At 35.8% G+C, this 12,916-nt stretch overlaps 3 protein-coding genes across 3 annotated transcripts in view; 1 reads left to right on the top strand and 2 right to left on the bottom strand.

Moving 5' to 3' along the window:
* The window catches only part of TRIADDRAFT_61013 (uncharacterized protein), a gene marked incomplete at both ends in the record, with an annotated part of 8,841 nt that extends 4,999 nt beyond the window's left edge, over positions 1 to 3,842 (bottom strand). Inside the window, 4 exons of the mRNA XM_002116981.1 lie at positions 247 to 383; positions 2,665 to 2,770; positions 2,916 to 3,060; positions 3,576 to 3,842. Coding sequence (XP_002117017.1) covers positions 247 to 383; positions 2,665 to 2,770; positions 2,916 to 3,060; positions 3,576 to 3,842 — 655 coding nt within the window. The remainder of the gene's footprint in view (positions 1 to 246; positions 384 to 2,664; positions 2,771 to 2,915; positions 3,061 to 3,575) is intronic.
* Positions 3,843 to 7,516: 3,674 nt separating this feature from the next.
* Positions 7,517 to 8,644, top strand: TRIADDRAFT_31789 (uncharacterized protein; the record flags this gene model as incomplete). Its single annotated transcript, XM_002116914.1, has 4 exons — positions 7,517 to 7,815; positions 7,978 to 8,089; positions 8,263 to 8,486; positions 8,587 to 8,644. The coding sequence occupies 4 exons, from the start codon at positions 7,517 to 7,519 to the stop codon at positions 8,642 to 8,644; spliced, it is 693 nt and encodes a 230-aa protein (XP_002116950.1).
* Positions 8,645 to 10,808: 2,164 nt separating this feature from the next.
* Positions 10,809 to 12,713, bottom strand: TRIADDRAFT_31699 (uncharacterized protein; the record flags this gene model as incomplete). The annotated part of the gene is made up of 8 exons (XM_002116982.1): positions 10,809 to 11,016; positions 11,138 to 11,218; positions 11,310 to 11,390; positions 11,486 to 11,554; positions 11,681 to 11,784; positions 12,160 to 12,251; positions 12,427 to 12,533; positions 12,643 to 12,713. Coding segments are annotated over 8 exons (813 nt in total), but the record flags the coding sequence as incomplete, so codon positions are not given.
* Positions 12,714 to 12,916: the final 203 nt, after the last annotated feature.

Consider the following 12,916-nt stretch of genomic DNA (forward strand, 5'->3'; position numbering starts at 1 on the left):
TTCATATATTTTAGCTTCATTTTGAGATCCTAAAAATTCTCGTCTAGCATCTTGCGTAAGGAAGCTAGCTGGATTATCAATTTGTATACTATAATGTTCCAATATATTTTGAAGTTCTTTTTTATCGTTGGCGATAATTCGACCTAATTGAGGAAGAAAGGATGGAAATTTGGAAATGTCACCAAATCATTATAATAAGATACGATCTAATTCATTCATGAAGGTCAGAAGCAATCGTGATCTAACCGTTTGCAGACTTTAGCTTGCACGTGGAATGGCCATCTCTCCGAATCTGCCTTTCAAGGAAAATTTTGGGACCAAAATCTTTCCTGCGATATGCATCGGGGCCGTTGTTTGCTAAAGTTATTATAATCCGAGCGTATCTACGACAAAGAATTCAAATAATATCGATGCATTTCAACTGTTGAGCAATTTCTTTACTATGTAAAAATATATTTCAAATGAGAATATCCGTATTTTAGACCGATATGCGGTAGTATGCAATGGATAAAAAGTACAATATTAGATATTGTAAGTATTCCTTTGCGAAATTATCCCTTTATGCATAGTTCCAGTATGATTAACTATAATGACGACAACAAATAATGTAAGTATTCTTTCGCGAAACTTTCCCTTTTTGCATCATTTTGCATGACTGATTTATGTATCACCAGTAATTTAAAGCGATATCCAGTTGTATATCAGTGGATAAAAAGTACTATCAATACCACTGTTCTTGTCAACAACAGATAATGTGAGTATTCCTCGGCGAAACCTCCCTTTATGCATAATCCTTGTATGATTGATTTATGCATCGTTGGTAATTTTACAGCGATATGTAATTGTACGAAATGGATGAAAGTACTGTCTATCCAAGGTTGTTATTGACAACAACAGATTATGTAAGTATTCCGTTTGTGAAAGTTTCCCCTTCATGCGTGATTGATTTACGCTTTACGTCGTTATCACTGGTAATTTTAGATCGATATCCAGTTGTATGCAATGGATGGAAATTCTACATCTCCAATTGATATTGACAACAACAGGTCGTTAGTATTCCTTGGTGAAACTTTCCCTTTATACTGTACATAATCTTGCATGAGTGATTAAGGTATTCCAAACGCGTAGTTATCCCTGGTAATTTTAGGCTGATATCCAGTTGTATGTAATGGATAGAAACTGTTCATCCGAGATTGACATTGACAACAACAGATTATGTAAGTATTCCTTTGTCAAACTTTTCCTTTTATATGCGATAGTTTTGTATGATTGATTATATATGACTGTTAATTTAAGACCGATATCCAATTGTACGCTATGGATGAAAAGCACTCTGTATCTGCTAGGCCTATTAATTAACACTTTAATTCGATAATGAGCTTCAAGCGTTGGAATATAACATTTCGCATGGTACTCACGTTTCAGCGGAAAGTCAATATTAATAATGGAATTCTTTTGCCAAACTCTCTTCATCATGCAATATCCTTGCATGATGGATTGGTAGATTACATCATTATTACTTGCCTATTAGCCATATCGATATTTTTTAATTTACACCTAACTTGAAGCGCTATCATATCACATTTGTCATGGCACTACAGTGTTGATGGAAAGTCAAATAACATGACAGTTTACTATCCATTGCAAGAACTGCAAGAACTGTATCCTGGTAGTAATTGAATATGGCATGTTATAAGCTATTCAAGTTAATAAGATTGCAATGGGGATTCTTCTGAAACACCTTGACATTCGCCATTCTCAATACGATCTTGATCATTTTTTTATTTAATACGTCTTTCTCTCCTTCACGATATCGAATAACCATTTTCTATTTGGATATACTCGGTCAATGTTGTAAGGATTTGAAGACGTTGAGTACAATAGGAAATAAGGACTTTTAAAAGGTGCCTGGTAGGCAACAAGCGTAGTTTAACGGGTAGAGCAACTTAATTATTTCTTGTTCTATTTTGCGAGCAAGACTGGCATGGATGGGAAAACAGTTTCAGTAGCTATTATTCGGTGATGGGATAGTGGTCGATTTACTGAACTACGATGTAGGTAAGACTGGATTAAAACCAATGCACTCAGATCAAATAATGTGCTATTCAAAATGACACTATTGGCAACATCGATTACAATCATCGGACATGTTGTCCATTACGATAGCGCATTGGTGGCAAAATAGTTATCAAAGAATGTTGACTAATAACGTAGCAATGCAACCTACATACGCTAGCCAGAAGATATTAATGCGAATTCCTATGCTAAGACAATACTACTGTATCTTTTCCAGCTGTGGATACACTAGGGTGCCCATTCAATGGATTATTTTGGAGATCATTTTACGCTTGTTGATGAAAATCGTTACTCGAATCTAGCTTAGCAACAGCATGGAACTATTTTTACTAGCAAGATGATACATGTTGAGTCAATGGGCTTATTTTGGTTAGGTTGATGAAACTAATTTTGTTTAACGGCAGAGTGTAAACCTTCTGATCACTGTATGAATAAAATGATGGAAAGAAGAACTGCTGCCAATGCAAAAGGGTTTTACAATTTGAGAGTCAAGATGGCTGACATTGGATTTGCCTAAGCGTATCACTATAGGCCATTGAAATGCCAAGAAGATGGCACGAACTTGCCAGCAAATAGTAAAATACTTACTTGGCGTCTTTTTTAATGAATTCCTTCAAGGAAGAAGCTCGATTGGTAATGCTAGGACGTCCACTTAAGCAAATGATGATACCAGTCATGATTGCACTTTTACCACCTAGATTGAAGATTAAACTATTTTATTGACATGACAGCCATGATAAAATTGAATTGAATGTTATCGTAGTTCAATTGTTGCTAAGGTTAGGCTAAGAAAGGATCAAGCTTAGCAATAATCTATATCTGCTATAGTAGATACTTACTTCCATTTCTGCCAATGATGATATTGACATTTCCTCCTAATGTCATCGACAGATTGGAATGGCACATAAAATTAATCAATTGGATCTGTAGGATTATACCGCTTTTCGTTTGATCGTCTATTTGTGAATCATTGCTTTCTTCTATCTGCAATTGGCAAGACCATGTAAGAAAAAAAATGTATTAGTTCATTATAGAGTCGTTTGCTGTCAGTCGGCAATTTTCAAGACAAGGTAGTACGTTAAAGGTAGAAAAATGGAAGTTAGACTGATTGTGATGGAGTGCGGAGCGATGTAGGTGGAGAAGACGACTGGCACATTGGACAGTGTTGATGATGAAGAAATGTGGCGTCATAATTGTTTGTAGGAGGTTGGTAGCCTAAATAAAGGATGGTCATCGAAAGACGTTCAACTTTGAGGTCTAAAGTAGTCAACCTATGAGCCAAAGTGTTACTGATCTACTGTAGTTGCAATAATTCAAGCCAAGTGGATTCAAAATACTACATTAGAGCAGAAGGATGAAGCTGCATTGTGCAGTGTTGATGTTCAAGAACCGCCATGATTGAATGTGTTTATCATGTATCCTATAGTCTAATACTAAGAAATGCAGCTATCGCTTCCTCGATCCTTGCACCCTAATGTCTGATTGAATGTGATCATTACCAGATCGTCGTCCAAGGCTTGTTCATCATGATAATCATGATCGGCCTTTTGTTGGCTGTCTTGTGATTCTTCAACACGACGTTTTTGAGGAAGTGTATTACTACTGACAATGATACAATCATCTTCATCATCGATCCATCGTTTATGATCGGCATTTTGTTGGCTGTCTTGTGATTCTTCAACACGACGTTTTTTAGGTAGTGTATTACTACTGACAATGATACAATCATCTTCATCATCGATCCATCGTTTATGTCTGTCAGCCATGTTGAATCTTCATCAATTGCATAAGGAAAAGTAGGCTAGCCCACCATCAGGCAAGATGGGAGTTTTCGATTTGAGGCGAAAGTAGCGTGCCCAACTGCGCATGTACCCTGTATTGATGGGCGTAAACCACCTGTATCTTCCCTGCCCGGTTAGGATGACAGAGGGCCTTTGGTAACCCCTTGCGGTATACAGTACATACAGTGTACGTATACTGTCATCGACCGTGTCCCATTTTGATGCAGGGATTACTATAGAAAAAATTCGACCCCCCCCCCACCCAGGGTGTACGTTATCTGATCCATGTTGATAGGCCTCCCATAAACGGTCGGTCGTTTGAAGTTGGCGGTCTAGTCGTTTACCAGACTGATATTTCATCGATAGTGTGGACTAGTCCGAAAGGTCTGGTATCCGATACGATACTGTATCACCTACAGTACTTAGAGTAGGTATCCAGTACAGTACTTTAGAGTCGATATACTGTACACTGTACAGTACTGCAGACTCTACTGCGCAAATTTACTGCGCACAGTGCAAGAGGCGATAGAAGGAAAGACGGACTGCCAACGGCTGGTCAACTACCTAACAACGGTATGGCTGACTGTTTTACTGGTCATTTCAACTCAATGGTATCTCTGAAATGATACACTGTACTGTCCGTGATTGCTATCCAAACGAGCTACGAGCTTGCTGACGAAAGGGTAGTATAGTAGACGGTTTCAGTCATAGCGTCTAGCAGAATGACCAGAAAAATGGTCAACCTTGCGGGTATTTTGCTGGCCAAGGTTTGTTGCCGATCTCTATTTCCCTTTAGCACTTCCTCAGGCTGAGATTGCTGCTGGAATTGAGCTGCTGGCTAAAATTGCTTTAGCCCTACCAATCGAGTGGGTTGAATTGGAGCTTGGCTGAAGTGATTTCCATTTTGGATGTTTGCAATCCCTACTGGCCATTTCGGTCATCCTTCGGCACTGTAGTAGCAACAACATACTGGTCCTGCAATCTAGCAACATCACCATGTCAACGACGACCACAACGTCCATTCAGGTGGTCGACGGCAATCTCTTGGATATCGAGCAATTTCGATCTCGTTATTTACATCAATGCCAGCCTGTTATCATTCAAAATCATGTCACCTCTTGGCCAGCTTACAATGCATGGGATTTCCAGTCTTTAAAGTCAAGAGTCGGTGATAACATGGTACACATTCGAAGAAATACTGATCAACAAGACTACAAGGTAGTGTTCGGTAGACAGGTTGCAAAGCCAATCCAGTAGCATGCAAACACCTCTTCAGTGCAAGCAATTAGTTATACGTTGTACCATAGTCTACTAAATTACAGGTGCATCGAGTAGTCCATGATTGTATATATTGCAAGAAACACTGATCAGCAAGACTACAAGGCAGTGTACAGTAGACGGGCTGCAAAGCCAATCTAGTAGCATGCAAACATCTCTTCACTGCAATAATTAGTTATAGATATAACGTTGTAGCTTGGACTACTAAATTACGAGTGCATCGAGTAATTTATGGTTGTACATATTGCAAGAAACACTATTCAACACGACTGCAAGGTAGTGTACAGTAAACGGACTGCAAAGCCAATCCAGTAGCATGGACTAATAAATTACAGGTGTATCGAACAGTCTATGCTTGTACATATTGCAAGAAACACCAATCAACAAGAGTACAAAGTAGTGTACAGTAGACGGGCTGCAAGGCCAATCCAGTAGCATGCAAACGTCTTTTCAGTGCAATAATTAGTTACAGATATAACGTTGTAGCATGGACTACTAAATTACAGGTGCATCGAGTAGTCTATGGTTGTATGTATTGCAAGAAACACCAATCAACAAAACTACAAAATAGTGTACAGCAGACGGGCTGTAAAGCCAATCCAGTAGCATAAAAACACGTCTTCAGTTCAATAATTAGATATAAAGAAACACTGATCAGCAAAACTCTAAGGTAGAATGTAGTAAACCGGCTGGAAAGACAATTATTATTATGTTGTACACATTCGAAGAAACACCGATTAGCAAGACTACATAGTAGTGTACAATAGTCTGGCTACATAGCGCATCGCTTCAATAACAAGACGATATCCTTGTTCAGCAGTTGTATGTCTGTCGTGTATTGACATTGTGCTTATATAAAATATTAGCCTAGACCACAATAACATCCAAAGATATAGTCCAAATATAGATTGGGATAACGTAGGATCAATATTTCTCCGTCTGCAATCTGATCCCCTTCAAACCGATATCGTTCGAGTGCTGCACAACTGTATTTTATTCTTCTTTTGCTTATGGCGGGCAGTCAAGCTAAGAGAGACAAATATTGATTAGTAGTGTATGCTGATTGCAATTCTAATCATAGTCATGTAATCGTCATACTTTTGCTAGTAGTACAGGACCGCATTATACGCCAGGACTTGCAGTTGCAGCAGCGTACTTGGTCCCAGTCAAATTGCGACCATTCGAATGTATGGTAGTACAGTATAGTCGAGTGCAAGATGGTTTGCATGGGCATAACAGTACTTTCATCTCTCATTGTGGGCAATCTAGCCATTTTATGATAATGTCGAGTAATACTCATCAGTGATGAGTGATCACCAATCTGATGACTGCAAGCGATGCCAGCAGTAAATAATGATATACTGTCGGTTTGAAATTTTAAAATACATTGCGTAATAGCCGCCTAATTCATCTATTTGGATACTACAGGTCGGTAAAAGCTATAATATCGAACAAACTACCTTAGCAACCTACTTGAACAATGTTGAGATGCAATCACCCAAGGCGAAAGGTTCTTATTTAGCCGTTCAAAATATCAAGCAAACTTTTCCTCAGTTAGAGGTGAGATAGATCTGCTGTAGAATGACGGTACTTCCTTTCATATTGTCTACTTGACGCTTGAATAGCCTGTATTGATTTTGATGAAACTACTATATCTACACGTGATGTTAATCTTTGAATCAATGACCTGCAAATAAATGTGCTAGTCTTGCTCTATATCATGCATCTATACAGTAAAACGTTTGTTGAATACAATTTCTGTAATTAGGATACGGCATCAGCCAATCCTATTCATAAACTAATCGTCTTTCAGCTTTTACTGAATGAGAACCATGCAACTTTCTTTTGCAGGATGATGTTATTATTCCTAAATACGTTGGCAAAATGCACGGTGGGCCTTTTATGTGGATTGCTTATCAAGGCCACTATGGTAAGTACAGTACAGTGGTATAGAAATGTAATGTCAAATGATGTCGTAATACTCATACGATCGTGATTGTCTTATGCTATATATTAATCCACTAGTTAACATAACAATTTTTAGCGATGTTATCAATATAAATGAATGTGTCGTCGTATCGGCAAAAGAAGTTGGAACCTATACAAACAACCATACCTTATACTATATTTTAAGATATATTTTTTACACTGCAGCATGCTAACATGCGTAAACTTATTGATTTAACGACGTCGATTCGTCATATGCAATGGAGTCGAAATAGCTTCCATTGTTATGTGTAGCATCAAGGTTAGGTCAATCTTGTATCGTAGTTATACATCCATTGAAAATAATATGTTCATGGAGCGTTATAAAGTTAACATTTAATCTCTAGCAGCCAAAGCCTATAGTTAAACCGCAGTAACTCATAACTTTGTTTAAAATGGTAGTCGCTCAAGAATACACATTATACGTATTCCTAAATTTTAGAAATCTGATCCGTACTTTGATTGTCATAGAGTTTTGCCATTTAGATCCTGATGACAATTTCCTTGCTATGATCAGAGGACGTAAACGTGTTCGACTATACGGCTGTCAGACCCAGCCTTTGTATCCTAATCCACTTGGATCCAAAGGACGTACTATACAGTCACAAGTAGATTGCGATAACCCTGACTATCAAAAATTTCCCCTGTTCCACAACTCACAGTGTCAAGAATATGTTTTGGAATCTGGTGAAATGTATGCTTACTAAATTATGATGATTGCGAATATGAGTAATTCTTACTGCCTCAGTAATAAATTCCATAACGCAATTGCCTTGCAAACGTTCATTTCATTACATTATTACTGTGCTAAATGTTTAACCATTTCTTTTATATTCGCCATTACATATGGTATTAGGCTTTTTATACCTGCATTTTGCTGGCATCAAGTGACCTCGTTGGATACTTCCATCTCTATTAACATGTTCTTTGGAGATCATGGGGATTGCAATTATTTATCAAAGATTATGGTAATAAGTACAATTCTTTACGAGGATGATTCTGTAGATTCTGCTATAGCTTGCTACGTTACTCGACGCCCACATCCATCACTCAAATTAGCCAAACAGTATATAGTTATGTACATAGCCTTGACACCAGCAATACTTTTGTTCCTCATGAATTAAATATTAATTCATTATAGAAAGAACCATACTGGGACGCATTTTCATACTGGTTTTTAAATATTATTGAACAAAATCGACCTTTAGAATCATTCCGCCGTATATTAGCAAACCTACCGCAATCGATTGACAATTTTTTCCTAAAGCAGTATCATGAAATAAACATTACTTCGGAAATACGTGAAAAATTAATCCGACTGGTCCTTGATTACTGTCAATTAAAAGAACTTCCACAGGCGGAGGAGTATGACTTCACCTGTTGCATATTAAACGATTGCTTAATTGTATGCCAAAACTTCGCAGCCTTTGTACATAATACTGCTCCTGTTCTTTTTTTTGTTTAGGAGAAATGGTAAACATCCACCGGCATTAAAAATTAGAGGTTTACTATGGAGAAAGTAAAATTTTAGCCTGGTACAATTGTAAATTGTCGTATTTCGGAAATTATAGTACATATATCAAAGATAGACGTGCTTATAGCGAAGACTTACAAGAAACGTGGTTTCTGACTTCAAAAATGTGCATTTTTTAATTGTAGCTCTAGTCAGAGAGTAGAAGCTGTTGTATTAATCTCGAATGTAATATTAAGATACAACGATAATATCAAATTTTTATTATTAATTGGAATACTTTAAATAAATCAGTAAGTACGAACATCAATGCATGTATAGTGGCTAATCATACATCACAAAAATGTGTGTTTTTAATTTATTATTGCTATAGTCAGAAAGCAGTTAAAAGCTCTTGTATGAACCATACAGTAAATATGATACAAAGATACTACGATTATATCAATTTTTATTATACTGTAATTCAGGATAATTGAAATAAATAAATCGGTAATTAATAAAATCAAATCCAGGTATAGTAGTTAATCATATACGATCTTCCTATTTTGCAAGATATTATTAGTATACGCAGTAATAAGGTATGATACGATTTCAATCGACGAGCATCACAGTAAATGATATGCATTATTACTTTATTTTTACTTTAATTTGTGTTCGTTTATAAAGTATAAAGATGTGATACTTATTTGCTCACAGTAAATAAATACTCGTATATATAATGTTATATCGTGCTTATGCTACTCTCTCGCTAATATTTGATCCATGAAAGATAAACGTGCACTCTTGCACATCATCAGTCTACAAGCAAAACGAAAATAATTGGCAGTCTTTCATTTTTTAATAATTGATTTTGTTCGATTATACGACTGTATATACAGTAAATGTTTATATGTATAGTATAAGATGATACACTTGTTACAGCATGAACACTTATACCGTGCTTGTGCTATTCTCTCGCTAATGTTTGATTTCATGAAGATGATTTACATACAGTCTTTCCATTTTATGCAGCCCTGTTCAAATAACATTTCTTGATAATACGAGTAAGTTCTGGATTGGTACCTACGATAAACTACAGCTGCAATTTGATCTGCAAATGGATTGGATAGTTATACAGTACTTATAGAAGTAAAACAATCTATAGTCAAAAGCAAGTGAAGTGCAACAGGCACAAATCGACCTCAGTGGTAATGATTTATTATTAAAAATAGACATCGATTTGTTTTCAAAAGAGAAAATGTCATTAGTACTTATAATCGTATGCAATAATTGTAATCTACTCGGTTATTTATACAGAACAGTTTCATCAAATAAAGCAAAATTTATCATCGAGTCAATTTGGGCTAACAGTTTTGTAAATATTAAAGAAACTGTCAAATGCCATTTCCAGTTAAGCAATGATTTACATATAACCTTACTGCACTTTCAAAATATTGATTTAATGCCAAATATTTTCAAATATTGTATTAACATAAAACGATACGAATATATGGAAGAATGTAGTACTTTATAGAGCGTTTTATTAAGAATTCTGCATTTTTGTAAATATTACATGTATCAATCAATATTTAGGACTGCATTGATTTTTGAACTGTTATAATGTATTTCTGTAATGATAAATGTAAACTATTTATCTGCAATAAATCCAGTGAAATTAAATTTAGGCGTATCGATCAGATCGCGTTATTGTCAGTTGTTGAGTCTCCGGTATCCAGTTCCGTTATTAATGGCAATTTTCCGTCAGATGCACCAGGCATAATGATGCTATTTTCTGTATTATTGTCTTGCTCCTCCCTAAATTTAATGACAGTTTCCTTGGCTTCGATCAAATTACAGTTCTCTCCATTTTGTATAATACAAATCGAATCTTGTAATATATCATTGCAAGACTCCTCAGCTTCCGATTCACTATCGCTTTGCAATTTTCGCTTTTTGGACTCTCTACCTTTGTCTTCCGAGCTATCAGATTCATCTTCATCGTCTTCTGTCGTGGATGAATCGGTATCCGAGCTATCCGATGTACTAGAGTCATTGTCTGAGCTGTCAAAATTCACTAATTTGGGAGTCTTTGAATCCGTATTTTCTCTACAAACACCATCATCCTTTGATGTATCATCGTCTGAACTATCGCTTGATTCCGAAGTGCTCTCTGTGCTATCACTTGCTTCTTCATCTTCTAGAAGTGTAAAAATTAGGTACTAGTAAGATATTCAGGTCTACAATACGATACCAAAGTCGAAATGCATCGTATATTTTGCAGTAATTAACAATGCCAGATCCAAACCTGAACTTTGATCGGCGTTTTTCTTGTCTAAAAAATCACATAATGCATTATGCAGGACCACAACCAGAGTAGGAAATTCAACGATAGTTTTTCCAATTAAATTATCTCGTAAACTTTTATCTTTGTCTAATATAAAATAGCTGCAATCATTGCAAATGGTGTTATACGAGTATGTTACTGTCTCAGATACAGAGACGGAGATTGCTTTATCAATGGAAAGAATTCTACTACATGATCGGTAGAGTAATAAAATGTCCATACCTTGATACATGTGTTTCCTTACAATCATTCTTTAATAAAACGTAAATATCTTGGTGGCTGACTTTACAGTAGCGTTTGAGTCTTTAAACATCAAAGGCACAATTTGCAAAATAAATAGAAGCAAAAGAGGTGCAAACAATAAATTATTTAATACACCTATTGATTGCAATACCTGTGTAAAAGCATGGGATCTCCTTCCGAGGGATGAATGAACCTATTCAATAAGGATGACACCAGAAGGGTATCCTTAACCCTAAAAAATGCAAGAGACGTAAGTATATTTTTAGTTGCAAAGAGTGTTCAGATTACTTCATGACTTAAAACACTGTCATTCACTGTGAGGCTTACCTATCATCGACAAAATCTACTTGCTCTTGTGGAAAGATCCATTTTATACGCCAAAGAATGCATTTATCCCTATAAAGAATAGCAGACATATTGCTTTAATGGTAAGTTCGCTCTATCTATGTAATGTAGTCAATGTACTATTTGCAGTTATATTATCTATACTTTGCAAAAGTAAATATATTTGGGTAGTGCTACCTAATGTGCCAATATGTTGTATTTTCCGATCGCTTCGTAAATTTTTCCGGCATAATCTTTACATTTATACCTAAATTGCGTGATTCATTCCTAAAGATATTAAGCTGCATCCAAGACAATCAAATTAGCTAGGGAATACGATGCAATTTTGTACAATTACAAGTAGCACATTTTATGCATGCGAGACAGCAGTAATACGTTACGGAGATTGTAATTGCTTAGGTCGTAAGCGATTTTTATTAGCGACAGTGATTCAATATCCTAATACTTTCATCCTATTTCTAGCAATGTATGTAATGAACATACACGTAATTTATACGACCACAGGAGTAATAGAATATTAACTAAACATTTAAACAACCTCCTCCTAGGTAAAAATACCAACTCATATAGGATGCATTAGCATATCTAATTTAAATTGAATTTTACTATTGTTAAAATCAATAAAATAGTCTACTGTAATTGATAATTGTTCATACCATCTTGCGTCTACTTCTTTTGGGGCCTTGAATAATTGAATCTCTTTTGCTGTTATCTGCTACTCTAGCAACGTCTTCCAGAAAATGATAATCTTTATAAAAACAAAACAGCGCTTTCAGAATCGCTACTGACATAATAATTTACAGACCTTACAAATGGCACATCGGCAGGCAACAAGTACTTATTAAAATTGTACAGTACAAGTATCATATAATATAATCTAATGCCATGGTATTAATCGCAAAACATCAAGATGTAGTAGTTACCGTTCAATAAATGTCGATCCGCAAATTCGCCTAGAGGTACGTAAGCCACTCTATTTCGTTGTCCGCTACAGGAATGATTAGTCTTGTGCTGTTTAACGCAGCTTACACTAATAAAAGTGCAAGAAATGGTGCTGTTATTAAACTGAAACACATACTAATTTCTCATCGAAGAGGTCATATACAATACCTAGTACTTCAATTTTAGACAGGACTTACCAGCAAGATTTTCTTAAGCATGATGGGCATGTATATTTCGCTTCGTTCTTCTTGCAGGTGGAGCACTGATTTCTAAAAATATAAATAAGATTTATTTAGGTAACCCTGCAACTTACATTTCTTGTTCTTCACGTATTCTCATATTATTAACAGAATATATATTTTGGTACTTTATTCTGTCCATCTTAAAATAAGTAAGAGTTAATTTAAAGATTAATTTAACACATAAGCTCTACTTTAAATCAATCTTAGCCTCCATGCAAACCAATCCATT

The sequence above is a fragment of the Trichoplax adhaerens genome, genomic scaffold, assembly GCF_000150275.1.
Source record: "Trichoplax adhaerens TRIADscaffold_19 genomic scaffold, whole genome shotgun sequence".
Taxonomy (NCBI): Eukaryota; Metazoa; Placozoa; class Uniplacotomia; order Trichoplacea; family Trichoplacidae; genus Trichoplax; species Trichoplax adhaerens.